General features: G+C 52.6%; 2 protein-coding genes across 6 annotated transcripts; both read right to left on the reverse strand.

Moving 5' to 3' along the window:
* Positions 1-4,543: 4,543 nt before the first annotated feature.
* Dyrk1b (dual specificity tyrosine phosphorylation regulated kinase 1B) lies at positions 4,544-12,418 on the reverse strand. Of its 5 annotated transcripts, XM_075987325.1 has the most exons (12): positions 11,484-11,721; positions 10,294-10,457; positions 9,492-9,611; positions 9,206-9,394; positions 8,784-8,931; positions 7,325-7,611; positions 6,642-6,788; positions 6,420-6,560; positions 6,104-6,139; positions 5,824-6,019; positions 5,364-5,464; positions 4,768-5,280 (listed from the first exon to the last, which is right to left on the reverse strand). In XM_075987325.1, exons 1-12 carry the CDS (start codon positions 11,560-11,562, stop codon positions 4,909-4,911), a joined length of 1,980 nt encoding a protein of 659 aa, XP_075843440.1. In that variant the 5' UTR covers positions 11,563-11,721; the 3' UTR covers positions 4,768-4,908. The 5 variants fall into 5 exon arrangements, with proteins under 5 accessions (XP_075843443.1, XP_075843440.1, XP_075843442.1 ...); XM_075987328.1 differs by lacking the exons at positions 6,104-6,139; positions 11,484-11,721 and adding an exon at positions 12,256-12,418 and having other exon boundaries at positions 4,544-5,280; XM_075987327.1 differs by lacking the exon at positions 11,484-11,721 and adding an exon at positions 12,256-12,394 and having other exon boundaries at positions 5,824-6,139.
* A 209-nt stretch (positions 12,419-12,627) lies between these two features.
* Fbl (fibrillarin) lies at positions 12,628-21,561 on the reverse strand. The gene is made up of 9 exons (XM_075987329.1): positions 21,470-21,561; positions 16,988-17,179; positions 16,782-16,889; positions 16,592-16,686; positions 15,671-15,841; positions 14,450-14,582; positions 13,405-13,517; positions 12,837-12,982; positions 12,628-12,738 (listed from the first exon to the last, which is right to left on the reverse strand). Exons 1-9 carry the CDS (start codon positions 21,477-21,479, stop codon positions 12,714-12,716), a joined length of 993 nt encoding a protein of 330 aa, XP_075843444.1. The 5' UTR covers positions 21,480-21,561; the 3' UTR covers positions 12,628-12,713.
* Positions 21,562-25,492: the final 3,931 nt, after the last annotated feature.

The following is a 25,492-nucleotide window of genomic DNA, read 5'->3' on the forward strand; positions in this document are numbered from 1 at the left end:
CAGCCGAGAGCCCAGGCGCCGTCACAGGTCCTGACTCTACTCACAGGAGGGCCTTCAATTCTCTTGCTGTCACTGCTCATGACCAACCCATGAGGCAGGGTGTTCTGAATTCAACACTACTCAGACTTGGCAACCGCTCACCACTCCGTGCCCTGGCCCCCACTAGTCAGCTCACAGAGATTACTGTGGCCGTCCAGGCTGGGCCCCTGCTCTTATTCTCATCTCCACTTCCATCTTCCCCATTCTGATCTCCAGGGCTCTCATGTTAGCAACATGGTGACCGTTCTCACACGCGCCTACCCGACTGCTCTTCCACATTCAGCGGCCAGCACGCTTCCTCCTTCCTCCTCCACTCAGGCTGCTCCGGACTCATGCAAGCCAACACCTTGCATCTGACACCTGACCTCTTCTGCTACCACCATGACCAAGCCACAGACACCAGCGCTGACTAGACTGTCTGTCCCACTGGAACGTTCCATGCCTCTAATGCACGGCTCTCAGAGGCCTTTGAACACCGCACTGCTCCCCGCTAACTGAAAGGAATGATGCTTTCCATGACGCTTGGCATCCAAGTCAAGGCCTCCCATGGCTGCTCAGGGACCTTGCCCTTGTCCATTTCCCGACAGGGATGTCCTTCCTTAAAGAACACACGGCTTCCTCCCTTTTGGCCTAGTCCTCTAATGCTTTCCTTACCGTTTCTGTCCCCCAACCAGTGTCCATAGCTCATCTCCCTGGCATTTCACTGAAATCTACCTTGTCCCGGGATGCAGGCTTTGGAACAACAGGGTCTCTTGTTACTGCTGTAGCACTGGCACCCCCCTCCCCGCCCCAACAGTGCTCACAAAGTGGCAAGCACCTGTGACAGGATAAATCAACAAGCAGTGAACAGGAACCGGGTTCAACCAGGACTTCATGCTTCCTAGTAACAGGAGGCTCCGTCTGACTTGGCTCGACAAGCCGCTGGATTCCCTGGGAGCGAGTCAGAAGCAAGCGGACTCCACGGCGCTAGTGCCACCAAGGACTCGCTGGCCTCTCCATCTTGCCAAGGAAGCGGGCTAGAACTACATTCCTAAAATGTGGTTAACAATGCTTTCATTCACCTGCGCACCATCTCTTCAACATCTATGAAGAACTTAGTTCTCATAAACTCCTTGCTGTTATTAATGCTTGAGTACCCAGGACAGACTAAGGCTAAGGAACCCACAATGCTTCAGGGATCTCTCGTGCCTTGATTCTTTATCTGTACGATGGTCACAACAACACTATTTAGCTGAGAGAGATTCAAGTAGCGATCCCATAGTTAGATGACATCACCATTGAATGATTTGGAAAACACTGCTTTACCTCAGTTAGCTATTGCTAGTAGCAAATCATCCTAAAACAGTGTCATAAAATTCCAATTGTTTATTTCATGATTCTGGAATATGAAAAAGGTTCAGGGGGTGTGGCCTGAGGAGGACTCAAGTCTGTTCCAGGGTAGTGCCAGTTGGGTCAGAAGGTCCACGAGGTCATGCACAAATCTGGCCCAGCTGCAGTAGGTGGGGCAAAGACTGGACCTCTCTCTCTAAAGACGGTCAGGGTACCAGGGTGAACAGAGAGGCTGACAGACCCGTGAAGGCCACTGGGCTCAAGTTACTGGCCCAGTCATTACTCCAGAGGAAGGAGACTTCCCCATCTCGAGTATAGACAGCAGAATGAAGGCTGTCTTTAAGTGTAGCCATGGTAACACCTGTCTGGAACCTTTTAAATATACAGCTGGGCCTAGAGAGTTGGCTCAGTGGTTAAGAGCACTTCCTGCTCTCCCACAGGACCCGGGTTCAGTTCCTAGCATCCACACAGTGGTCCACAGCTATCCCTAACTCCAGTTTCAGGGAATCCAATGCCCTCTTTAGCACCAGACATGCTCATGGTTCAGACATACCTAAAGGCAAAATACTCATACACATAAAATAAATGAATCTAAAACAAAAGAAACAGAATCCCAACACAGCTAACCTTGCTTTCTGTCCTGCTGTTTAAATTCTCCTGCAACTCTCTGTATACAGTCAGTGGGGACTCACGGTCCTCCTGAGAAGGACAAGGTATGCCCTCAGCCTCTGGGTGTCAATCATCACATACATACTTTTCTGGATGGAGCCGATGCCAACCCTATGGGCTGGAATCTCTTACTTGGAGCCAAAAGCACCTATCAAGTTTTCCTTCGATGCTCTTGATCCTGGTCACTTCCCATAGCTGTGCTATCTGAGTTCTTTCATGGCAGAGACATACCCTTTCTCCTCTGTTGTTTCCACATTGTGTACTGCAGAAGCAAAATCCCTGCTGACTGCCTTGAGCTCTCAGAAAGGTTCAGCTATTCAGAAGGGGATGAGTGGAGTCCAGATCTACGCCCTGCTGGTGCCACATATTCTTCTGTGTGGGAGAAAAAGCATAAAGTGACCCAAATGCTTGCTTCCAAGGAGTTCAAGGGCTCCTGGAAGGGGAGGCGGTTGGTGACAAGATACATTTCAGCGTGTGCCAGCAATATGCCTGACCCAAGGAAAAACTTAAAGAAGGAAAATGGACAGGGCCGTCAGAAAGATGATTCAGAAGAGTGGTCAGGCTGTGCTGTCTAGAGACAAATGATGCAGGCAAAGAGAACAGCACGCACCACGGTCCTGAGGCTAGCTAGTGTGGCTGGAGCAGAGGCGGGTGATGAAGGGCCCGCAGGTCATGAAAGGACTGGGCTTTCACCCTGAGTGAGATGGCATCTAGGAGGCTTCTCAGCAGGGAGGGACAAGTAGGTGCTCAGAGTTTCTTTGGTTACATGGGGAACGATGAAGGCAGGAAGACCAATGAAGATGTCATGGACGTTCACCAGTGTGAACTCTGAGTACCCTCCCTGGAGACACCCAAGGAGGTATCAGGTAGTCAGCCAGCCTGGAGCAGTTCTCAACTACAAACAGAAATGGCATCCCACACCCATTCTACATTCCTCACAGGGCCTACATGATTTGGTCCTGCTGAGGCTTCCAGGCTCAAATACACTTTGCTAAATTAATTTGGACTGGTAAACACACACACACACACACACACACACACACACACACACACACACACACACAACCTGAGCCCATCTCCTCCTAGTCGTGTGACCCTAGACAAGAAGTAACTTAACTTCCATCTGCCCTCACTAGGCCTAAACTCGGAGAGGTCACCGCAGTTCTGGTCTTCTAGGACTGTTCAGTCAAAGTCTTTTACTGGGAGGCTGGGTGTGTAGAACACTTGCCTAGCATCTGGGGTTCCTTGGGTACCATCTCCGGCACCACAAACACACACACACAAACAAACCAAACCGAGACTATTAATGGGGCAGGAGACCTCCCTTCCCGGGCCCTCTCTATCTCATCCTTCTACTCAGCCTGTCAACGCAATCTTCTAGAAAGTTCACCTGTCCTTCCCTGGCCTCCTCAGCACCGCCCCTGCCCAGTTACACCGCAGACAGCTCTTGCCTAGGGGCCTGCCACAAGCCGCCAGACCCGAGTCTTTTACTGCAGCCTATTTATCATGTTTCAGAAAAACTGGGCTGTACTACTTCCTCTCATTGTGCCTCAGCCCCTTCGAAAAAGTCCAGCTCTCTACATAACCAAAGACCCCCAATAAATCTTAACCGGCATTCTCAAAAAGATCACTGTCACCAGTGACCCACAAGCGACCAGGACCTTGCTCACCGCGGCTTCTGCGTGTGCCCTCCATAGCCCCGCCCAGGCCCTGCAAAGTGGATTGACAACTTCCAGCACCACCACCCCCCGCCCCGCCCCTGCACACTATCCAATCACTGACCCGCCAACATCCGGGCCCTAATGCCGAAAGCTCAGCCAACACCAGGCCCCAGCCACGTGCGCAGAGACTTCTGGGTTTTGTAGTTCCCCAAGAAACGTGAGCCGAGCTAGCTTAGCAGAACTCCATCTCCCAGGAGTCACCGCGCCCGCCCATTGTGAGTGCTAAACAGTTTGAACCAGGTGGTTCTTCCAAGACTGACTGGGAGACAGCTGGTTCTAAATTGCCATGAAACAAAATTCACTTACCTGAAAGTCAGGGAGCGTCTTTTTGCCCGAGAATCTCAATATTCTGCAATGACTCCAGAATGGGGCTGGACACAGGTGGGGTAAAATCTGTCCCCATGGCCTGTCTGGATAGTACCAAGGAAGGCCTGTGGAGTACACCCAGAGCCTACTGGGTGCCTGCCTGACACAAAAAGCCACTCCTTGATGGACTCTATGAGAGCCCTGACAGACGAGTGCAGGACATTACTATTTCCAGCAATAGGCCAGAAAGCGGCCTTTTATCCTGGAAAAGGCAAATGTGGGCCAGGATCGTTGTATCCAGGATGTGTCTATGGTTCTAAAGCCCGCCAACTTCCCGCTGCCCAGTGCCTGCACCAAGTATGATGTCCCCAGGAGGGATATACCCACGCCACAAAGCACCCTTTCCCACACAACCTTCCCCACCATGCCTCTGAGGGTCAGGAGAGGGAGCCAAGGCCCTGCAAACGCTCAGGCAGGCATGTGAGAAAGCTCTTTACTGGGGGGTACAGCAAGGAGGAGCAAGGCCATCTCCCCCTACCTGCCCCCACCCCCTCCTAGGGCCCTAGGGTGAGGGGCAATCTCCCCTCTACCGGACCACCACTGTCTTTGGTACAATAAATAGAAAACAAGGGGGGAGAGGGGGCCAAGGGTCCAGTCTTAGTGGGGAGGGTGCGGCCAAAACCCCTCTCCCTTGACCCCCTGCCCTGGGCCCCAATCAGTGCAGGCCTCACCCACCCCAGCTGGGTAGCAGCAAGTCCAGTCAAGGGGAGAGATGAGGATGGGAGCCCAGGGCCCCCAGATGGGGGGGTATGGCTTCAGGAGGGGCCCCAGGGAGGGGGCAGGGTCATGAGCTGGCTGCTGTGCTCTGGGGTACGCCATGGAGACCCAGGCGAGGCCCCAGAGTGGCAGGGTCATCAGGGGGTGGGAGAGGTGGTCGACCTCCCGTCATCCGAGTCCGGAGGGCTGAGGCAGCCGGGTGCTGGGGGGCAGGTGCTGGATGAGGTGGAGAGCATTCTGGAGGACTGCCTGCCAGGCTCACATCCATCAGCTCCGGGGGTGGTGGTGATGTTGGTGATGGGGGACGTCCAAGGCATCGGGGTTGGGGGGGTAACTGGGCCCCAGTCCCTGGCAATGTCGAGGCAGAGGTAGGGGCTGGATGTGTCTTGTGGGGCACATCACCCCCTGCCCAGGGGCGCAGAGGCTGGGAGGGTATAACCTGAAAACAAAGGAATGGGGAGTGTTGAGATCCTGGAGCCCCAGGCACCTGCACCCCTCTCCAAGGACTCAGAGCTCCAGTACCTGGGGGCTGTTCATCTCACAGTCGGTGATGGGGGGCCCAGGCCCCCCACAGTATCGGTAGCGGTAGGCCCTGTTGTCACTGGAGGAGCCACTGGAGCCTCCTGGAAACACCGGGATGGAGAAAAGAGGGCAGAGGCGCTAAGATGTGTGGAGTCTGTTCAACACCTAGACCCCAAGATTGACCTTTGAGACCAGAGTCCTTGTGAAGGCTCTAAAAGCCTAATTTTGAAATCTAGGATCTGAGATTGTGTGGGAGGCTAGAGTCAGTTTTAGGGGCTAAATCCCAAGCCTGGATTCAGAGATTCTATTGGTCACGTGGGACTGTCCCACTGGGACTGTCCCACCCACCCCCTTACTCTGGAGCTCAGAATCTGGTAGCTCTAAGGCTCTAGGACAGAGGACCAGTAGCAAGGCCTCCAAGGCTGGGCCCTGCAGCACACATCTGACACTGGGCACCCACCAGAGCTGGAGATGGAGCTGGCGGTGCTAGAGGAGGGGCAGGTGTCGAGGCCCGCCGGCGAGGTGGAGGCACTGCTGCCCGCCGGGCCCGTGTTGGTGGCCTCGTCGGCCGTGCGGCGGAAGAAGCCGTGCTGCAGAGCGCCCAGCGGGCTGATGCGGGCGGCGGGCTCATATTCCAGCATGCGCAGCACCAGGTCCTGGAAGCGGAGGTAGTCGGCGGGGCTGTGGCCCGGCTCCCCCGCCCGCCGGCCCCCGGGCCCGCCCGTCTGCACGCCCAGCACCTCCTGCAGCCGCCGTGTCCCGGGGCCCTGGTAATCCTGGCAGGGAGGGGGTGGGAGGGGGGGCAAGAGAGTGGCCGTCAGTGGGCAGGAGGGGCAGGGAGACACACATGGGGAAACAGAGGCACAAGAGAGGAAGAGGAAAAGAGAAGCTAACAAGAGCTGTGGGGTGGATGGTAATGGGGTGGGCAGGGGAGGAAGGAAAGGACAGACAAGGGGGAAGAGAAAGACAGGGAAAGACACAGGGAGAGGGGGGAGCCCCAAGTGTGAGTGAGGGGCCACCCAGGGAGGGAGAAGTGGCACAGGGCAGGGGCCGCACCTTCCTGAGTTCCTTTGTCCTTCGCAGGGTCCAGCCACCCCCAGGCAGCCGCTCAAAGTACTTGCGAGCCTTGGGTGCCTGTTCCAGCATGGGTGCAGGCGGGATGCCCAGCACCTCGACAATTCTGCTCATCTGGTCCACCTGCGGGCAGGCGGCGGTCAGGGGCGCCGGGTGGCCAGGCTCCACCCCTCCACCTCCAGCACACCCCTTCCAGGGGCACACCTCATTGGAGCCACTGAAGAGGGGCTCTCCGGTGTGCATCTCCACAAGGATGCAGCCCAGGGACCACATGTCGATGGCCAGGTCATAGGGTGTGCCCAGGAGCACCTCGGGTGAGCGGTAGAAGCGGCTCTGGATATACTGGTAGATCTGGGGAAGGGGGCAGTAGTCAGGGCACTAGCTCCCCTGCTGGTTTCACTGAATACTCAACTCAAGACAAGCCCCTGCTTGAGAACAGGATGGAGCCTCTAGGCTCTCAGCAAGGCTGCACAAACCAGACACTGTCTTGCTGAGCTTCCAGTCTTCATTGGCCTGCCTTAACCCTGGCTCCATTCCCAGCTCTGGCCCCTTTTAAGAGAGGCTGGCTATCCCATACTGAATTATACTAATAGTGTAACCCCTGTCTGCTTACACAAGGTCTTCTACCTGTGACCTGAAGAGCACAAGTAGGCAGAGCAGAGCTCAGGCTCAGATCTCACTCAGCTTTACTACTCTGAGGAGCTGCCTGCCCCTCGGGGTCACCCTCTTTCTTCCTTGCTTGGGTCTCCTCTGCCCTTCATCTCTGACTCCCTCCCTCCAGGGGGCCTCCAATGTCATCTCTCAGATATCAGCTCCCAGGACCAAAACAAAGCCACCCCATGCCATCCCACCCAAGGCACTGGCCCTGCCCAAAGTCAGAGCCGCACCCGCTGGCCAAGCTGGCAGGAGCTGCCAAAGTCCACGATCTTGATGGCACTGCGCTTAGGATTGCAGAGCAGGATGTTCTCAGGCTTGAGGTCGCAGTGGATGATGCTGAGCTCAGGTGTGGCCAGAAAGAGCAGCGCTGTGCAGAGCTGCTGCGCCAGCTTCCGAGTCAGGTTCAGTGAGACACCTCGGAAGTGTGTGTTGCGCAGGAGGTCGTACAGGTTGTAGGACAGCAGCTCAAACACCAGGCACAGATGATTCCGGAACATGAAGTGTCGCTTCAGGTGCACTGTGGGGAACCACAGGCAACAGCTTAGACGACAGGTGACAGGGCAGATGGCCTGGGGCCACACAGCAACCACCTCTGCTAAACCGCAGCGAGCCCTCAGGAGTTTGTGCCCTGGGCTCAGCGGACTGGCAAAGCATGCTAATTCTCCTGGGGCTCTCACACCTCCTGATTTTTACCAAAAGGAAGGTTTCTGCCAGCAGGGAATAGTAAACACGACTGTAATCCCGGCACTTGGGAAACTAAGTCAGAGGATGGCTGAGTTCAGGGCCAGCCTGAAATTGTAAATAAAAAAACAGAAAAACCCCAAAGGGTGGTATAACTTGAGGGTTATATTAGCATAGGGCAAGGATGACCAAAGAAGGGTTGGAGCATGTTTGCCTAGCAAGCACAAGGCCCTAGGTTCAAGCTCCAGCACCGCAAAGGGAAAATCAAACGCACTATCACCTTCTAATAGAGCTGCAAAACAATTCCAGGCTTCCTCATTTCACATTACAGCACGGAGCCAGGCCTGGTGGTGCAGGCATAGAGACCAAGGTCTTCAGATGCAGAAAGAGTGGAGCTCAAGGCCTGTCCGGATAACTTAGTGAAATTCTGTCTCAAAATAACTTAGTAAAAAGGGGTCTGGAGATGTAGTTCTGGGATGAAGCCCCTGCCTTGTGTGTATGAAGCACTGGGTTTGAACCCTAGGATGGCAAAACAAAACCCCAAGAAGTACCACCACCACTAAGAGCCCAAATGAACAAACGAACCTGCCTTCCTTTTAGCGGTATCTATCTTTGTGGCAAGGGACACTGGTTGTCCTTTTAAGAGTCTATTAGTCCCTTTCCAGAGGAATGGGACACTTCTCGAGAGTCAGAGTTCCAGAGACCACTGTTTCTCAAATTATTAATTCTGTTGTGTATAAACTATCACTTCATGTACGTGACAGCACTGAGTGCCTCAGTTTCCTATCTCCAACATGTGCACAAAACTGCCCTCTCCGTCACTGGCAGGGGTGAGGTAATTCATGTGGAGTGTTTGCAACAATCTGGCCCTAGTGAGCACTGGATCAACACTGACCACTGCTGATGAGGTAAGCAGAAGAGCAAAGCCATGACCAAAGCATGGCCACTGCGGTGGAGAAGCCCAAAGACCCTTACTGGTGCTATCTCCCACAGGCGCCCCGCACTCACCTATGTAGTACTTCATTTCTGTGTCATGCTGGTTCATCAGCTCCAGCAGCCGCAGCTCAATCTGTGCCTGGTTCAGGAAGGCCTTTTTGTTCTTGATGATCTTGATGGCCACCAGCTCCTGGGTCTGGTGGTCATAGGCTTTCACCACCTGTAGAGACATGAAGAGTTACCCGGGGAGGTGGGAGGACCACCAGCCACAACTTTCCAACTAACAACTCACAGCCCAGGGCTCACATCCTTTGTACTGGATACAAAATAACATAGTTCCCTTATGTGGAGTCTTGTTTTTTATACTTCTACAGAAACTGAAACAGAGGGATACTAAGTGGCCTGAGAGACTGGCCAAGTGAACACTGGGGGTAGAGAAAATGTAATGTGGGTGAGGTGCATCCAGACAGTGGATGAGTGGCGGAGTCCCACACCTGGCCAAAGGAGCCTTTGCCAATAAGAGAGTCAATCTCATAGCGCTCTAGCCAGCGCTCGCCACTGCGCACAATGTAGTCATGGTTGTCGTCGTCATAACCGTGGTTCAGGACCTTCTTCTCCTTTTTGGTGCTCGAGTCCTGGGGTGGTGCCTGTTGGGCCCGCCGCTTCTTCTTCGCATAGTATACCTGCTCAGGCAACCAGGAAACCGGACCCCTGAGTGACCCCAGCAAGCAGCCAGGCCCCTGGATTTCCAGCACCCAGCAGGGAATCCCATCCCCCCACCTCATTGATGTGCTTGTAGGTCTTGATGAGGTCCACTGAGAGCTTGCGCAGTGGGGCTGAGGCTGCGTCCCGGAAGGCCAGGGGTAGTCTCCGAGGCAGTAGCCGCACATCAGGCAGTACCTGTGGTGGAGACAGGCAGACACTGAATACAGGCCTTCACCTCCAACTTTCAGGGAGAGAACTGTAGGGCCTGTCACACATTGGGGTCCCCCAGATATCTGTTCATTGTGTGATGAAGTGAATGATTTACCGCCCACCCAGCCCCTGGTCAGCTTATCTGCTCTCTATATTTTCTTCTGAATCTCAGTGAACACCCTGAATGAGAAACTTGGGGTCTTTGTACCCGAGAGCAGTTTTGGGGACCCAGGCCATTGATTTCCCTGTAGCTCCATGTCCTCACCCTCAGATGAGTTCCTAAAGCTCTTGGACCAGGATTAGACTTCTTGGGTTTCCCACTATCCTCAGCTCACTTTCCTTCCCATCCCCTTGATTTCCCTTCCAGGTTTTTCACTCCAGACCTCTGGCTCGGTGTGGACACTAAGACCTGTGTTCTGGGCTGTTGTGTGCCAGTGACAGTTCTGAGCCTGACAAACATTAACCACTCCGTGAGAGACAGAGGGTCACAGAGAAGCGCAGTGATTTGGTTCCCCATAGCATGAGTTAAGTGTGGACTTTCCACCCTACCTGAAACCCTGCCAGTATCACCAGGTCTGCAGCATCCTCAGAGATCAGGCTGTCTGAACCCTTTCATCCCCAGTCTCTTTCGCCCCCCAGGCAGGTGAGAAGCCAGGTGAATGCCTACCTGTGTGTGTTCCTGGGACCCCGGAAAGCCAGAGAAGGGACCATGGCCTGGTGGGACGGCCATGGTGGGCTCAGAGGGCCGCAGGGGTGTGAGGCCTGGAGCGGGAGCCCGGCCGGGGGGCGCCTTCTCGCATCCTGCACCTCGGCTGCCACCGCCGCTGAGACCTGAGAGCAGGTAGGAAGTAGGGAGACAATATGGAACAAGAGGGTATGTGGATCAGAGTCAAGCAAAGAGGTGGGCATGAAGAACACAGGGCAAGGGGGAGGCACCAGGTAGCAATGCAGAGGGACAGAAACAAGTGGTGTAGCAGTGTTCCTCAACACATCATCAGTCAAATAAATGAGATAACATAATGACAAAATATAAAAGGGAATGGTTAGAGTCACACAGGGGTGGGAGAGAGTGCATACAGGGCCAGGGCAGGAAGGACAGAGAAAGGCCAGTAATTGGGAGAGCAAAAAAGAAGACAGAGACCCAGCAGAGTCTGGGCAGTAGAATTCATTTTTCTCTCAATTTCTGCTGGTGCCCATTTGGAGTTCCTCAGAAAAAGACCCAACCTTCACATGGTCTTCCCTCAACATCAGGGTCTTCTGGGCCACAGTGAGGGCCCCATTTCGAATCGAGTCTAGAGAACTCCAGGATCCCTCACACCATAACAGTCCTTGTGGAGTGCCCAGCAAAGATCAAGGTTATCTGAGAACTCCTTTATGTGTGAGTGCTATGGGTGTTTCAACCACCAGGGCACACTTTCCCCTGGGACAGCTCCCTAGGAGTCTCCCGCACCAGGGACTCCTTTCCCACTAGGACTTTCCCACATAACCCAAGACCCCTACTCCTAGGAAAACAAGAGGGAGATGTTCGTTCTCGACAGTTTAAGAGTCACTGTCTTTTTCTCCCTTGCACTGGGATCCTTGCTATCCCCTTTATCAGATATTTCTAAACCGGGTCATTCCGCAATTGAGCCTGTTCCTAGAAGGGCCCAACAGCCAAATCCCTAAATAACACACAAGACGTCGCTCCCTCAAAGTGTCCTCCAGAACAAAGTCTTCTCCCTAAGAGCCTTCCCCCGTCAGATCCCTTCTACCCTATGACTCGCTACTCCAGGTCCCCTTTACTGGGGCTTCACCGACAAACAACCTCTTCCCCGGCCCTCCCACACTAGGACCGACTCTCCCAGCTCCCACCCCTACCCGGGTCAGGGCTGGCGCTGGGCCCACGGGGGGCTGGGGAGCGATGGGGCCCCCAGTGCGGTGGGCGAACGGCCAGCATGGCGGTGGTGGCGGCGGTGATGAGAAGGTGGCCGCCTGTCCCCAGCCTGGCCAGTCCCGCGGCGGTGAGGGCAAGCGGGACAGGCGGCCCGGTGGGTGACAACAGCCGCCGCCGCCACCGCCGCCAGGGGGGCGGGGAGAGGAGGGGACGAGGGTCAGATCGGGGCACGCGGGGGAAGGGGACAGCAGGTGGACGGGGGAGGGGCGGGTTAACCCTCGCCCTACGGCCCAGCCCCGCCCCGCGTGGCCACCCGCCCCCAGGGACCCTGGCGTCCCGCCCCCCACCCGGCAAGCCCGCCCCGGCCGGTGGAGTCCCGGCGGGCGGGGCCCAACTGAGTTCGGCAGGCCGCACCTCCCATGGCAACAACCAAGCCATTGGTTGTTGCCGCCAAGAGTTTAGCCAATCAGCACTCAGGGCAGCTGTTGCTAGGCGACAGTGAAGCGGCCAGCACAGCCGAGCCCAAACAAAGGGCGGGAGTGGGGCCGGGCTGCCCCCTCCCAGACTCCCTCTCAAGACGGCTCCCTCGGGCTGGGCCCCTTCCAGGAATCCGGCCGTAGAAAGCCGGGCTCCGCTGCACTGGCCCGAAGCCCCCTCCTTTCCCTTGCTAAGTCTCGCGGGGATGGGCAGGGCGGATCCCGGTCTGCCCCCCACCCAAGCGTGCCACCCCGCCCCACCCGTCACCGGTACCGTTACCTGAGGGCGTGGGTAAGGGGACTCAAACTGCTCGGGGAGCCCGAGCTCAGACCTGCCCACTGGCTGAGGGTGTCCGGCGGACGCGGCAAGCCAGGGCCCGATTACCCAGTAATGCAACCAGCAAAATGGCGACCACAACAAACCGGCCCCCCTGTCCCGGCTCCGCCCCCACACCGCTCACGTGACTTAAGAGATCACTGTGCGCCTGCGCCTTCAGAGCGCTGAGCCGCGCACATGCGTAGCAGATATCAATGGAGCATGCACCATGTGACCGGATGAAACTTTCCAAGGCACCCCCCCACAAGAGCACACAAAGTTGGTCAAGGGCGCATGCGTCTTTTGGCCACTGAGCAAACAGTACCAGACAGGGGAGACAGATGAGTCTTTTAATAGAAAAAAAAAAATACACGTGCAACAGTAGCAACACACATTTCTTCGAATCCAGACAGCTCGGAGTTTCAGTTCTTCACCTTGGGAGGTGGCCTGTGAGGAAATCAGAGGGGGTCCAGCTGTCAACATTTTCGGCTCCCAAGGCCCAGGGGAGCTCAGGCTGCAAGGGAGAAGTCTAGTTTGGTACTTACCTGTACACACCTACAACCACAGCGTGGTCCCGTTCGTAGGGCTCAAGTGTCAGCTGCTCCTGGGGCTTCATATTCTCCTGTTGCATCTTCTTCACTTCAGATGCAAACACAGCTTCTGCCGAGGCTGTGGAGTCAATGCAGTTCGCCTACAGAGAGAGGAGAAAGGACGAGGTTAGAGATTTGGAGACCCAGGGCTGGGCAATTATAAAACTCCATTACAGAAATTTTAATTTGGCTTGGACTGGAAACAGGATGTCCCACTTATCTAAGGCAGTGTTTTAACTCCGGAATTTTCTTTCATGTCCTGGTAACAGTAGAACAAATGCCCCAAGAGGCTAATTTTGAACACAGTGAAGAAATACAATGTTTCTAAAAATGCACTTTGTACTTATTTTCTCTGTATCAGAAATCTGTTCTAAGCACTTCACATATATCAAATCTACTTCAAACCTTAAAGAGGGTTGACCAATAAACGAAGAAACAGAGTCTCGTAGGCTAAGTAGCATGCTCAGACACAGAGATCAAGCACCCACTGTTGCTGCCCCAACTTACATTCCAAGCCTCATACCTTAATGGAAATCACAAAGTGTCCTCCATTCCTCAGGAAGGTGTGGGCATTCAGGGCCACAATCCGGGTTTGGTCTGGCTGTGCCACATCGGCAAAGATCACATCCACCATGGCTAAGGAACAAGGGACAGCAGTTACCAAGTAGAAGCCACCAGAGAGCTACCCAGAGCCTCCCAATATGGGGCCTGTGCTCCATCACCACCAGGTTCCTGGGAGTCTCCTGCCTCCAGTCTCACTCCCCACCACACCCTCCCTCCAAAGCACCCCAAAGGCGGGGCCAGAACCCAGACACATCACTCATCCACTCCTCTTGTAAAGCATGGTTGCCACCTACTCTGTGGCCAGCCCTGGGCTGGGCGTGGGGGACACAGAGACGAGTCAGACCCTGCCCTCGAGATGCTCCCGGGTCTGGGGGGAGACAGACATGTCATCAAAAAGACAAGTAAAGGTGAGCAGTTAAAGGCAAGACGTGGGCAGGGCTGTCAAATGAGGGAAGGACCAGAGAAGGGGCCAAGTGAACTGAGAAAATGCAAAGAAAAAAAGGAGGTGGGAAAAACCACTCCCCCCCAAACCAAATCAAACCAAAACAAAAAAGTGCAATGAAAAGGCAATGTTTTTAGGCAGTATGATTTAAACATGAACACATAAACCAAGTGATGGAATGAAAACATCTTTAAGGATTTGGAAAGCAGATGGTTAAGTATCAAGTACCTCTGGGGGAATTCATGAGGCTTTCCATTTTTATACTAGACCTTTGAGGTATTAAAAAAAAAAGAGCCATTGGGTCATACTTGCCATGCTCAGGGCTGGAATGTCATCAGATAATATAAAGAAAGGCAGGAGACAGGGCAGTGTAAAAAGGCATCAAGTGTTGGAGGGGAGCAGAAGTGCATGGGACTCAGGGAGGGAGATCAGAGATGACCAGCACAATCTCCACCTGCAGCTCCTTACTCTAACTCCATCTGAATTTAGGCTCCACTGGCCTCTTCCGGGAAATATGCAGTGGCTTATCCTACCTTCCCTGGGCCGCCCCCAGGCCCCTCACCGATAAGCATGCGGTATTTGTGTGGGTGTCGGGCATCTTCAATCACAGGAATAATGTTGGTCCTCTTCTTGGCCAAGTTGATGAGGTCCCGGCCAGAACGGTGGGAGAACTCAACTGCATAGACCAGACCATCCTAAAATAAACCAACAGCGATGAGCACACACTTGTTCTCCATTACGGGCTCATATGTCACTTGTAGCAGGCCCTCAGACCGTTATCACTCAGCCCATGGTCCAGATGAGTAAATGGGCCTGGAGATGAGTCTCCTGCCATGGTTATCCACAACCAATAAAGGTACAAGATCCTAATTTATCTGGCCCAAGAGCCCAGGCTCCCAACACAGGCTAAAGTCCAGAGCAGAGGACAGAGCCAAGGGCATTTGCAATGGGCCAGCACTCACAGCAAGCATACAATTTTCCAAACAACCTTATTCTCCATAGTGCTCACCTCTGGCTCAGAGCTCAGTGTCTCACTGAAGCCACACACTATTAAATACCAATAGAAGTCTGAGTTTTGTTGCGGTTTGTATTTAGACAAGGTCTGACTATGTGGCGCAAGCTAGGACTACAACAGTGTGTGCTTTCACCCACCAAATTAAAGAGTCCGTAATTCAGCCAACAGCAAGAGGCTGTGAAGTGGGACATCCAAGAAGAGGCAGGTGCTCTCTGCACTGCCATCACCACAGAAAACACATGCCCACCAGCAGAAACCAAGGGCTGTGGATGTAGGCGTATCTGCCTAACATCCAAGAGGCCCTGGGGTCAACCCCAATATGGGGGGTTGGGGAGAGAACAAACTAGGTTTGGGGGCCATGAGTATTTTGTGTCTATGTATGTAGAAGCCAGAGAACAATGTAGGTGTTATTCTCCAGGACTCCTCCCATCCTATTTCTGAGACAAGATCTCTCACTGGTGTAGAGCTTATCCATAGACGGCAGCCGATGTCCAGCAAGCTCCACGGCTGCTGCTGCCCCTAGGGCTGTTACAGGGGTACACACACCACCACACTTTCACATGAATTCCGAGGATCAAAATCAGGTCCTCATGCGCGTGTGATAAGCACTTTAGTGACTAAGCTACCCTTCCAGCCCTGGGACATCAACTTTTCAAGAGGGCAACCAAAATAGTTTGGTATCTATGTTCCCAGCTCTGGGTCATTTTAACAGTGCAGGTAAACAGTCAGGCTCGGCTCCCTCCATCTCCACCACCCCCACCCACTCACCGGGCCAACAATGTCAGAGACGTGAGAGACGGTGGTGCCTGAGGCTGCCCCGAGGTAGAGCACCTTGGCTCCTGGCTTGATGTGGATCTGGTCTACACCGCCCAGGATTGCTGCTGCCAGCTTGGAACGGAAAGGGTTCCAGGCTCGGTATTCAATTTTGTCATCTCCCTCCTGACCCAGGAGAGATGGGAACAGAAGTCAGTGCTGGGTTCCTGTGCAGGATACCACCCCATAACCGTAGGGCCCTCAAAAGAAATGTTGCAGCCCAATCACTGTAAAAGAACCAAAAGCAGATGTACAATAGGGACAAGAACAGAACACAGACAGTAAACACAGAGGTGACAGAAAGACCTGGGCACTAGGCATTACTTCCTGCTCTAGCTGTTTCAGGTGTTGGAGACAACCTTGACTAGGACATGGATCCTGCCCCGAGCAGTAAGTGCCCACTGAACCAACACACAAACTACCTCAGGAGACAGTGACAGGCTAGAGAGACCAAGCCAGGAGAGAGGAAGGCAAACTAGAATGGACCAGGAAGGGCTAGGGACGTTTGAACTACACCTAGAAGTGAGCAGGTAGGCCTCTGGCCAGCTATAGAGAAAAGGACGTAGGAGAACTATGGCTGGGGTTGTGAGGATACGAGAGTCCTGTCAGGACCAGGAGGAAGACAGGGAGCCGGTACAGTATGGAGCTGGGGAACAATAGGGCAAGGCCAGGGAATTGGGAGGGGAGCTGGGAACTGAAGAACTGGAGGCTATGATGGGCGGGAAATCTCAAGGCGCATGGGACAGTGTGCATGGCCTAACTTATACACTAACACCCCAGCCCCCCACTGTCACAAGTAGGACACAACAGCAAGCCTGAACTGCAGGTGGCACCATCAGCTAGAGCTGGTACTTAAAACAAGGGTGTAGAACTCACTGAAATAGAGACTCTCTTCTCCCCATACACAGACTCTCCAGGGACCAGATTCTTTGTGACAAGGGCATCCTCCTTTCCGCGACAGATAAAGACGCCTGGTGAAGGTAGCAGAGAAGAATGGGGCTGAGGACTCAGAATGCGGCCACGGTCCACTTCTAGCTGCAGCTGCTGCCCTGCCCACCACACTCACCTTCATGACGATGTGGTTCCACCATCACATTCTTCCCTGACTGGTTTCCTCTCTTGCCTCCCCGGCCACCACCTCGACCCCGGCCGCCCCCAGACTGGAAGCCTCCACCTGCAAGAGAAAGCTGCAGGTGGAGAGGGAGGTCCCTTCTCTCCCCTCCCTGCACCCTTCAGGAGCCTGCTCCACCTCCCCATGTCAACCTCACTCACCTCGTCCACCACCTCCTCCTCCACCTCCTCGTCCCCTGAAGCCTCCACCTCCACCTCCACCTCGACCTCGGCCTCCGCCAAAGCCTCCTCGACCTCCGCCAAAGCCTCCTCGTCCGCCTCGGCCTCCTCTACCACCTCTGTCACCACCAAAGCCTCCTCTGCCACCAAAGCCACCCCCACGGGGGCTGAAACCTGTAGTAGAAACAAAAACAGGGAAATGAAGGTTAAGACGTTTAACCTAACTTACCCGGCAGTTCTACAGAAGAGACATCAGCAAAGCACATGGCTGTAAGCTCCCGGAGGAAATGTCCACTGCAGCCAACAATGCACACCAAGGCCACCCAATGTCCCACCAGCAGAATGGACACATAAACCAAGTAACAGTAATCAACAATGTAAATGATCTTCAGTTGTGCAGCACAGATGAACAAACCAGACCCCCCCAAAAGCAGAGAAACAAATTCCTATACAACTACACCCAACGACACACACTGCTCTTCTGAAATAGGCTATCGAACCCCAGGCTGGCTTTGAAGTCACCATGTAGCTGCTGATCCTCCTGCTGCCACCTCCCAAGTGCTGGATTTACAGGTGTGCACCCCTGGACCAGGCACCTTATCTATCCTTATGAAGCATACCAGCAAGGGACCACTAAAAGCAAAACACGCCATAGACGATCTAACGGGATAGGGTTGAGAAAGAATGCAGACATTCTGGGCTTCTTGGTGGGACAGCCTTTGTATCGGTGAGCCCTGCACATGTGCTGAGTGCAACGGGACCTCCTATGCCCTCCCAGCATCTTCCCATGAGTCTGCGTGCATATGGGGGTGAGGGGAGCTCCAGCTCCTAATCTGATGCTCAGTTTCTCCCTTCTTTCAAGATTGTAACATTCCTGGGGGGGGGGTGTTAAAAAATCCCCAAATTTAAGGATGGGCAATGGCCTAGATGGGCAGATTAGAGCTCATCAGAAATCAGGCACGGGAGCACAGATTTGTGATTCCCGTACCCCAGGAGGCAGAGACAGAAGACTCTAGCCTCCTCCCTTCCCCCTGATCAACACACACACACCCGAAAAGAACAAACCAGCTCCAGGGTGAAGCAGCACTGTCCACTCAGCAGCGAACAGTGGGTGGGACTAACAGGTGTCTGATGCTGTTGCTGCGTTTGCTATTTTGCTTTTCTATGATGGAAACTTTTGAGTACTATGGGCAGGGGCACAAGAGTTGATCTGAAAACATGGTTTGAGATTAGTATTGGCTTAAAACTATCTCACTTGATCTAAGACGTCAGATATAAATCTGCTTAAGTTTTGTCACTGTGCCTTGAGACCACACCTATCACCAGCTTCAAACAATTTTTTTTTGTTGTTTTTTGAGACAAAGTCTCACTACGTATCCCTGACTAACCTGGAGTGATGTACACCGGGCTGGCTTCAAACTCAAGAGATCCACCTGTCTCTGCTTCCTGAGTGCTGGGATTTATTTAATGGTATTAAAAACAAACAAACAAGAAACAAAAAACAAACCTTTGCTGATTCTCTTCTTACTTTTTTGTTTGCTTGCTTTTTGCTCTCTTTCTATGACACTTAAGGGGCTAGATACTGAGCTCTAATGTGTCAGGCCAGGGTTCAACTCCCCAGAATCCACAGCAATAAAAATACCTTGAAACTTGGTATCTATTCCTAATTTACTTTATTTTGGGGGGGGGGGTCCTCTGGGTAACAGCTGGCTGTCCTGGAATTCCCTTTGTAGAACATGCTGGCCTCAAACTTACACAGATCCACCTGCCTCTGAGTGCTGGGATTAAAGCTGTGCACCACTACCGCTAGGCCCTAATTTAATTTTTAAAGTTAACAGTTTCCTCTTCAAAACTCTCAAACAATCCCAAGCCTTACACCAGATTCCATCCTGCTGCTTCCAACCTCCCACTTCACAATCCACAATAAACTCAGAATTCTTCTCTTTACAAAGAATCTCCGAGCCAGATGGTGGTGAACACCTTTAATACCAGCACTCTGGAGGCAGAGGCAGGCAGATCTCTGTGAGTTCAAGGCCAGCCTCATCTACAGAGTGAGTTCCTGGATAGCCAGGGCGACACAACGAAACCCTGTCTTGAAAAACCAAAACCAAAAATAAATAAAATCTGAGAAGGGCATTTTTTTTAAAGTTTTCCAGAAGACCATAATTTATAGACCCAAACCATCATGCTGAAAACACGTCCCCTACCCCGACTTCAGGCTCTCTGCTGGGCCCTACTCAGCTTTGAAATCCCTCACTTGAGTTGTTCTCACTTTCCAGCTCCTGCAAACAGGGCTGTGCCCATGCTACTTGGGTTTCTGATGAAATGGTGCTGACGCTACCTTGTTATCTCGTCATATTGCATTGGATACTGCCTGGCACGCTCACAGGCCGGTACAAGTTCCAAATGCACGATTCGCAATTATTCTGGTTACCGCAACATCCCAGCACCCTGCACAACATGAAGCTCAATAAACACCAGCAAGGCTCTGGTATATCCCCAGCTCTGTTGACGCAAGTCTCTAGGTCCCTCTTCACAGAGAAACCACTGGAAAACCACCCTGTTCATTCAAGAGTGGATGGTGAAGGGGGAGTCCTGGTTCCTCCTCTCCCAGCCACCCAGGAGGACCGCCATGCCATTGTTGTTCAGGACCCTAATGGAGGCAAGGTGCATGGGAGTCTGTTGTAAAATCAGGTGACTTTGTACCCACAAAAGCACTTAAAAGAGAAGCCACCCACCAGGGCCTGACAGAACAGAGGCCTGGTAAGTTGTGGGAATCTTCATGGGGAGCAGTGGGCCAGGGTCAACTCTCAGTCCCAGATACTCAACGAGTATCTTGGTCTATTTCAGGTCCTGGAGTTTTTAAGGAAAGGAACAAAAAGGACTCATTACTCAGAAAGACTCCATGCCCAAATATAGTCCGCTGTTTTAGAATCTGCTTCCCCCCAGTGGCCCTCCCACCTCAGAACCCCTAGCCAGGTGAGGGATCCCAGGCCTGCAACCCCACTGCTGGGGAGAGTGAAGCAGACGGCTGAGTGTGAGGAGAGCCCGGGCTACACAAGATCCCATTTCAAAACAACAAAGGACCTTGTTGGAAGGTCCACTAGAGCCTACAGCATACCTCTGATTAAAAATCTCCCCCGGCCGGGCGTGGTGACAGGAGAGACAAGCAGCTCTGTGAGTTTGAGGCCGGCCTGGTCTACAAAGTGAGTTCCAGGACAGCTAGGGCTGTTACACAGAGAAACCCTGTCTCAAAGAACCAAAAACCAACCAAACAAAAACAACTCCCCCAAAGCTGCTTCCGCCACTCAAGGCTCAAACTGTCAAGGCAGAGTCCACAGCTAGAAATTTCTACAACTTTTCATTCTATCATTTGCCAGAGCAAGGCTGGAGGGAAAAGCACAGACCACAGAACGGCAGTAGAACACACAGACTAGCAATCCCTCCACCCTACTTCACCAGACTCCCAGATATTCCACAGGTGGGACCGGGAGCATGGGTGATTATCCCCTGCAGCGACTCTCATCTGTCCACAGGAACATGTGTGCACACATCAGACAAAAGCCTACAGTAGTGAAAACTGATCCTTGGGCAACGGTGACAAGCTCACGTTATCATTACTGTAGCACAGACTGGTGTCAAGCCTCAGCTTCCCGAGTACCGGGATTGACAAGCATTGCTATTGCCCAGAGTAACATTTTGCCAAAAGTCCCTTATCCAGTAAGAATCCAAGAAAGAAAAATCAAACCTTCATCATCATCCACCACGTAGTGGATTCATTAGAAAAAGGCGGGAAATAAACGAATACATTTTTGTCGGGCTAGGTGGCACACGCCTTTAATCCCAGCACTCGGGAGGCAGAGAGGTGGTGGAGCTCTGAGGTCGAGCCAACCTGGTCTACAGAGAGTTCTAGGCCAGCCAGAAGCACATGGTGAGACGCTGTCTCAAAAGTTAAACCAAAACCAACCCACTCCGCTAAGGCCGGGCTCGTACCGTTTCTCAACACAGAGCAGGTACACTCAAGTCCCCAGATCGTCGACTCCAGCAAGTCTAGGACCCCGCCCCTCCCGGAAGCGCGGCATTCAAGACCCTCACCTCACCTACCCGGAGGTCCTCATCCCCCCCGCCCTCCCGGGGAAGTTGGGCTGGGGATCAAGGTAGCGGTGACGGTAGGTGACAGTGGGTGACAGGGAAGGCTTGAAGTGGGGAGAAGGGCCCCTGGCCTCAGGCGGAGCCGTTCCATTTGCGACCCAAGTCAGATCCCCCGAAGCCACGCGCAGAGAGCGACCCGAGCCCCAGCTCTGGGCTGGGGTCAGGAGGGCCGCGCCGGCCGGCCGGGAGCCGCGAGCCTGTAGGCCTGCCTCTGGGAGCCGAGCCACCGGCCACATTCCCCGGGTCCCGAGCAACCGCGGTGCCCGCCCGCCGCTCCTGGAGCCCCGCTCCTGCCCGTGCTGCGGTCTCTACCTGGCTTCATCACTGCGTTCTGATCGCGCGGCTCCGGCAATCAGCGGCGTCCCTCACTCCACGAGTCTCAGGCTTTCGCACGTGGAAAGGAGCGCATGCGCGCGACGACGTAGGACGCGTGACGGAAGGACGTAGCCCCACCCCTTACACGCGCCCTTCCCCGGAAGTGTACGTCTTGGGCGGGAATTCTGGAGACTGGACTCTGCCTTGTTGCTCCGCTTCTGTCTCTTTCCCAGAGCTCTAAATTCTATCGCAAATCCGCTGCGGCTTTCCCCCTCATTAGCATTCCAAGAATAAAAGGTTGTACTCAAACTGTGCTTTTTAATTTTTTCGAAGATTTGTTTATCTTTATTTTATCCTTAGAAGTGTTTTGCCCGCAAGTACGTCTGTACACCATGCTCATGCAGTGCCCGCAGAGGTCAGAAGAGGGCGTCGGATCCTCTGGAACTGGAGTTACAGGCAGTTGTGGGCTGCCAGGTGGGTGTGGGACCCGAACCTACATCTTCTGTAAGAGCAATATGTACTCTTCACAGCTGAACTATCTCCAGCACAGCCTGTGTTTCTTGTTTTTTTGTTGTTGATGTTTGTATTTTGAGACAGGGTTTTGCAATGCGGCCCAGGCTGGCCCGGAACTGGGAATCTCTGTCTCCAGGTTGTACCTCGCTTTTCCTGTCTCTTTGTACTCTAAAAGCCCTCCTTCACTCACTTGCCCCAAGAACAGGCACCTCATTGCTTCTGTACCCTACCGCTGGCCAGTTTCTGGGAATCTTCAGTCACCCTAATGTTGCCGCAGCTGTCTCTGAGGCCACTGCCCCGCTGTCAGTGCCCTTACTACTGCTGGTTTGCAGTTGGCTCTGCGGTCTGTCCCTCCTCTTCAAGTCCTGGATTCTTTCCACCCCACGGATAATGATCAAAACCAAAGACGGAGTTGCAGAAGTTCCGAGGTTAATATTGCACCACCAGGGGGCAGCACAGGAACGACCTTCTCTCCAGGAAAAGCGTCCCAACAGCTATGTCACACAGCACAGCCTTCCAGGGAACCGAAAGGACCGTTTGCACTCATCACACACTTTTTTGTTGGGTTATCGGGGAAAGAGTTTACCCTCTGGCCTAGGTGAAGTGGCCGCCATGCAAATAAGCAATAGTTAGGGCTGGAAAAGTGCCTCCGAGCAGTAACTGTCTTTGAGAATTAAGTGGTTGTAGCGGTCTGACTTGGATGGTTGTCATTCATTCAAAGCTGCCAAATACCAAGGAAAGGCTGATTGTCATGGTGACAAATCACCTAGCCTCCAACACCCTTTTGTTTTTTTTTTCTTTTTTAAGACAAATTAAAGTGGATTCTTAACATGAAATCCTATCATAGACACTGACAATGCTTAAACGCACGCACACACACACAGACACACACACAGACACACACACACACACTGCATGGGCTCATGCAGAGGCCAGCTGATGTCCTGCTCTCCGCCTTATTGTCTTCACTGGCTCTGAGGACCAGAAAGCCTCTTGTTTCACCACTGCCTCCCCAGCCTTGGGCTTCCAGGCACACAGATGACCACTCAGTTTTGTTTTTTTTTTTTTGTTTTATTTTTTTTTTTACACGGGTGCTGGAATTTGAACCCAAGTCCTTATCCTTTCTCAACAAGATCTCTTACCTGCCCAAGCTCCTAGTGTTTTAATTATTTAATTTAAGATCGTTATTGATAAACAGGTCACATAGTATAATTTTCCCATTTATACAATTCAGTGACTCTTCGTGTGGTGTATTCATAGGAATTTCAAAACACTTGGCAATTCCAACATGCCTAAAACGTGTTGTGCTCATATTCAGCCCTTTAGCCTCTTCTCCGTTGCGTTCCTGATGCTCCTCCTGCTTCCATCTCCTTTTTGGTGTGACTCGTGTGCAGGTAGCCACAGCTTCTGTGTGTTGTCAAGTTCCATGGTCACAGCATGTCCAGGAGACAGTATTTCACAGCGTTCTTCACCGTCATGCAGCTCTTAGGATCTTTCCAGCCCTCTTCCTCAGCGTTGCCTGGGCCTTGGTTAGGATTGAACACTCCTCGGTCACTCACTCTCGGCACGTATGAGTGACTTCTGAGTCCACTCACGAGTCACGGCAGTATTGTCAGCACTGCGGAGGGATGATTCTTCGTCCAAGGCTGAGTGCAGCACAAATACTTAGAAGGCAGTTTTAGATGTCCACTTAGCCCAACCAGCAGTAGACCCCCCCCCCCCCGGCCTCTTTCAGAGTCTGCCATCTCCTCAGCCTGGACTTTTAATAAGGCTCACAGTGCTAGGCACGAATTCCTTCCTGTGGAGCAAGCTGTAGAGCCAATCAAACAGTGGTTAGCTGCCCCCCAAACAGTCATGCTGCTGTTGTGCCAACGGGCATAGCTTGCCTCGTCAGTTGGTCTGGTAACAGGCAGGACCCACAGTTGGGTGAAACAGTTGATGACTTTTCTGCCCCAGCAGGCTACAGAGCACATTCTGGTACCATTAAACTAGTTAGCCAGCAGGGAGGAAGCTTCCAGTTCAGTTCCAGCTTGATCTGTTTGTATTCTGCAACCGAAGTATGTGGTGCCTTCGGCGATATGAGTCTATCATCTAGTTTTGGTGGACAACCGTGAGAAACGGCCATAAACTGTATTGTTTGGAGGGCTTCCCTGATGAAAGACTCATTGGCGTTTTATGCATGGCACTGAGATTTTCATTTAGTGACTTCGGCTTCTAGGAGTATGCAGACACGTCAATTCATGTTTTTAGTTTTTAATTTTTTATAAATAATGTTTTCAGTTAGTGTTCATGCTTTTGGTTAATCATCCCTCATACCCCATCTCTTCCCCATCCCCATCTTAACACTTCCCACACCTCATATCCCTCCCCTTTTTAGCCTCACCTGTGTGTTCCTACTTCCCTTTAGGGTCTCTCCCTCGTCATGGTTCTTTTCTTGCTTTCTGACCTCTGTTTTTTCTCATTCCAGTTTGAACACAGAATCCTGAAAACATTCAGATCTAAGGTCCACAAATGAGAGAGCGTATGAGGCATCTAACTTTCTGTGTCCAGGTTGCTCACCCCGTAGGATATTTTCCAGTCCTATCAATTTGTGAGTTCTGAAGTACAGTAATTTTAGTATCTGTGCTGGGTAGTTTTATATAACCTGACACAAGCTATAGTTATCTGTAAGGAGGGAACTTCAATGGAGACATTGCCTCCATAAGGCAAGTCTGCAGGGCATTTTCTTCATTAGTGCTGGGGGGGGGCAGCCCATTGTAGGTGGTACCACCTCTCCACTAGTGGTCCTGGGTGCTGTAAGAAAGCAGTCTGAGCAAGCCATGACAAGCAAGCCAGTAAGTAGCACAGCTCCATGGCCTCTACATCAGCTGCTGCCTCCAGGTTCCTGCGTTGCTTAAGTTCCTGTCCCGACTTCCCGAATGATGAACTGTTATATGGAAGGATTAGTGAAATAAACTCTTTCCTCCCCAACTTGCTTTTGGTCATGGGGTTTCATTCCTGCCATAAAAACCCTAAGACAGAATACAGGGAGCTTTCATGTTCTTACAGAAATGTACCTATGGAAATTGAATACTTTTAATGTTTTCCTCCTATAATTCCTCAGCATGTAAATATCAAAAATATCAAGTTGGTATATCTTTGTATTGAATTAAATTTTTTTTTTTTGTTTTTGATGGGGCATCACTGAAGCCCTCAATGGTCTGGAACTCACTGTATTCCACAGCTCCCCTCCCCCTCCCCCTCCCCCTGCTCTTTTGTTCTTTTTGCCTCCTCTTTCAATTACATCCTGAGCCTTGGTGGTGGGGTGTGGCTATAGGTCTCAGCACCGCATTAGAACTTTGAAGTCTTAAAGAGACCTTGGACTTTTAGAATGCTGAAATTTATAAAGACTTAAGTGTTTGAGAGTTGAATCCTGATATTAACCCAAGAATCTGGGGGACAAGAATTGAAAGGTTAAGCTAAAGTGCTCTGTTTGTGTAGCAGGTGGATGAGGGATAGTAGGTCCTG

Source organism: Microtus pennsylvanicus, chromosome 1 (genome assembly GCF_037038515.1).
Source record: "Microtus pennsylvanicus isolate mMicPen1 chromosome 1, mMicPen1.hap1, whole genome shotgun sequence".
Taxonomy (NCBI): domain Eukaryota; kingdom Metazoa; phylum Chordata; class Mammalia; order Rodentia; family Cricetidae; genus Microtus; species Microtus pennsylvanicus.